The following is a 3,374-nucleotide window of genomic DNA, read 5'->3' as shown; positions in this document are numbered from 1 at the left end:
GTGGGGGGGGGGGGGGGGGGGGGGTGTGCGCGTGCGCGTGCATGCGTGCGTAGGCTGGCAGTTGTGTCACTAGCCTCTGGCTCTATATTTAGTTTCTGTATAACCTGCACAGGCAGACTAGGCCTCTCTGTGCTTCATCTCCCGGCTCTGCCCATCTGTCCTGGCCTTGAGGCCAGGACTGTCTATCTAACGTGTTTGTAGAGTACCTTGAACTGGGGTCCCGATTTCAGTTCAGCTGGGTGCTATACATTCAATTTTCCAGAGTGTCCTCACCCAAATCTAGCAGGTAAAAACATGGAACCTAAAACCCACCCATAGCCCCTCTTTTCCAGTCACCATGCTCAAACATCATTATAGCTTATTACTGTTTACATCTAAGTTACTGGTATTAATCATGACTTTGACAATGACTACTGCTGTAGCTCAGAGCAAGCTACTGGGACCTCCCTGCTCCTAGGTTCATCTTTCCAATATACTTACCTGTCTCACAAGGAGGCTGAGGGACTTTGGACTGACAGAGCACTTTGCCGATGAAAACACTACAAGTGCAAACTGTAAGAATCTCTAAACTGTACTCTAATTTAATCCAGTGCTTTAGAAGCAACCGCGTATATTAACCATTCACTGAACATAACTTCTGTAACCAAATAAGAGACCTGCAGGAGAGCAGGCTTTTGTGCGTAACACTGGCTTCACTAAAGCAATCGGGAATTGAATCACAAAACCAAAGAAGTTTACATAAGGAGAATATGTAACTTTGTGGTAATACATTTTATTCTACAGTTGGTCTGAAAGACTATGATACTTGATTTGTTGAAGTGCTCGCACATACACTCTCCAGATGCTTTCCTCTTGTGCACAGCCTTATTCCTCAATTAGGTTAGATTAGAATTTAGCACTGGGTATTCAGTTAATAGACTTTGCAGTGCAGAGTCTACACAGCTAGCCAAAGACTGCCAAGGTGAGCATACCTTGTACACTAGCCAACGGTCTATTATTGCTAGACTTAGGGAAAACTACTAAAACTGCAGGGAGCAGATAACGAAGATTTCCCCTTTTATTCTTATTTAATTTGAATAATAAATATCATCTGCAGTTTGTGATATCAGTTGTTATTATCAGGCCAGACATGAGTTAGACTGGTTTTGTACTTTCATTGACCATAGCACACTGTGCAGGTCACATTAATGGCAACCCCAAAACTAGATCATCCTTTTTCCATTATATCAACGGAAAAGTAATAGCACATGACCTACAGATTTTCTTTTAGTTTTTTGGGGCCAAAATGTGAGGTTCCACAAAGAAGTATCACCATGCTGTCACACAGCATCATAGGGAAGCATCATCAGGAGACAGGAGCACTCCATGTTAATATGGAACTCAGAAAAGGCAGCAACCTCCTTAAATGGCTACATCTGAAGACATTTGCCTGGAAAATAATAATGGTAATCTTCTAATTTTGGCTGCTCTCAAATAGGCACATTTTTCAAGAATATTCAAATGAAGAAACACCATTTCAAACACGTCACTAATTGCTACTATCCCAGCCAGCCTGACAGTCAATGAGGCAAGAGTTATTACTTTGGGCACTTGGTGTGTCGAGAAATCCTGACTCCCAAATCAAAATGTTGAGTCTCCAACCTCTGCCATGAGTTTAGCTGCTCCCCCAATTTTCCTGGGATTTCTCTATGTGAGGGAATCTGTCCCTCCCACCCAATACCAGCCACAGACAGAAGTCTGAAAAGGAAGGAGTGTCATTCACCATCTTGTACAAACCTCCTGGTTTTTTCTCTAGCCTTACCTTACAAAATAAGAACCGTTAGCTAAGCAAGCTCTTTATCGTGGCTTAACCCCAGAAAGGTGCGAAGCATAAGGAGACTGCATGCCAAGTGTAACCCACATAGCAGACGTGCCGGTTGCGTTGGACTGCGGGATCATGGGCGCGGTCTGTGCCAGCGCCAAACGGGGCAGAGGAGGGTGATGGACTGTAAAGGAGGGACGGGAAGTTTTGTGCTGAAGAGAAGCTAGCTTAATAGACAAAGAAGCATTAGCAGATTGGACAGAAGCAGCAGAAGATGATGGTAAAAAAGCTTCGTTAGCTGGAATGGACGGCAAGTTCTGCAGAAGCGCAGGCTCAGAGTTAGAAGTGAGTAATGGAGGAGGAGGTGGCAATGAAATGTTAGGAGGTGGGGGAGGAGGGGTATGAAAAACAGATTGCACTGGAGCTCTGTTTAGGTGCTGGGCAGGTCTGTTCTCACTAGATGTTACTAAGCTAGAGGAGGGGGACTGGAAGGATGAGGATGAGGTGGTGGCAACAGCCTGCAGAGGGTTTAAGCTTAGCATTGTGCTGCTAGAGACAGCACTGCTGCTGAAACTGGCTCCAAATTGATGAGAAGAGGAGGCAGAAGGCACCGCATGGTTAAAAATACCTGCAAACAGGAGAGAAAAACTCAGCTTCAACAGATGGGCTTTGTACAGTCACAAGTGACAAGAGAAACAAAACTAAAAGCAAAAAAAAGCAAAATTATAGCAGTTACAGCCCCATACAAAATATGCAGCATGAAACGGCAGCAAGCAATGAGAGATAATGGTGCAGGCCAGGAGGTACAAGAAATGTACTTACCTTCCTAAATGCCAGGAGGGAAAACAGCCAAATAAGCAGAACTTTTTGGTTCTATACTTCACAGGCAACCGTGCAATGAGGTTACCTGGTCATTCAAGTTGCATATCTGAACACTCCAATCGCTGCTTATCTCAGACTCCCCTACCCAACTTACCCACTTACAAGACAGCAGAGGGGAAAGCGTATTTCCATCAAATCTACAGAGTAGAGCTAGACTGCTAAAGTGTGAGAGTTAGGATTTCCCGACATGGTGCATGAATAATTATGGGCAGATGGTCTGAACCTGCCAATGCTGTGGATTAAAGGAAGAATCGCTCCTATGTTCTTCTCTCCAGAGTTTGCCTCACGTTTGGGACCACAGATGCAAAGCCTGTGCAGAATCACAAAGTGCCAGAGGTGCATAAGGAATTAGCTTTTCATGGCCAAGGAACATTCCCTCCTTATCAGCAGAAATCATCATAATCCTATGTAAATCGTATGATCTCATCTGAAAAGGATACTAATGTTTAGCATGATCAAGAGGAATCTCAATTTTCACTGAAGCTGACAAGTTAGATATTCCTCACTGCACAGAGAGGGTAACATGGCAATTTAAACCTTTAGTATTGCAGGCAAACCTAAACCAATTCGAACATAGCAACAACTGAAACAGCTATATGCTATGAAATCAAGTCTGGTGTATTCTCATTTCTTTAGGAAGATGCAATTATATGTTCATCTAGCAGACAAGAAAGCTCACAATAGTTCAGTC

At 43.8% G+C, this 3,374-nt stretch overlaps 2 protein-coding genes across 3 annotated transcripts in view; one reads left to right on the top strand and one right to left on the bottom strand.

Annotated features, from left to right (window-relative positions):
* DOT1L (DOT1 like histone lysine methyltransferase) overlaps positions 1 to 3,374 on the bottom strand; it is a 70,803-nt gene that overhangs the window by 5,171 nt on the left and 62,258 nt on the right. The window contains exon 28 of the mRNA XM_014526536.2: positions 1,802 to 2,429. Coding sequence (XP_014382022.1) covers positions 1,837 to 2,429 — 593 coding nt within the window. The 3' untranslated portion in view covers positions 1,802 to 1,836. The remainder of the gene's footprint in view (positions 1 to 1,801; positions 2,430 to 3,374) is intronic.
* Positions 1 to 3,374, top strand: part of PLEKHJ1 (pleckstrin homology domain containing J1) — a 31,092-nt gene that overhangs the window by 22,027 nt on the left and 5,691 nt on the right. The window lies entirely within an intron of this gene.

This window comes from Alligator sinensis, unplaced genomic scaffold (assembly GCF_000455745.1).
Source record: "Alligator sinensis unplaced genomic scaffold, ASM45574v1 scaffold1960_1, whole genome shotgun sequence".
NCBI classification, from domain to species: domain Eukaryota; kingdom Metazoa; phylum Chordata; order Crocodylia; family Alligatoridae; genus Alligator; species Alligator sinensis.
The sequence above is the reverse complement of the archived record's forward strand: the minus strand, read 5'-3'. Positions and strand labels throughout refer to the sequence as shown.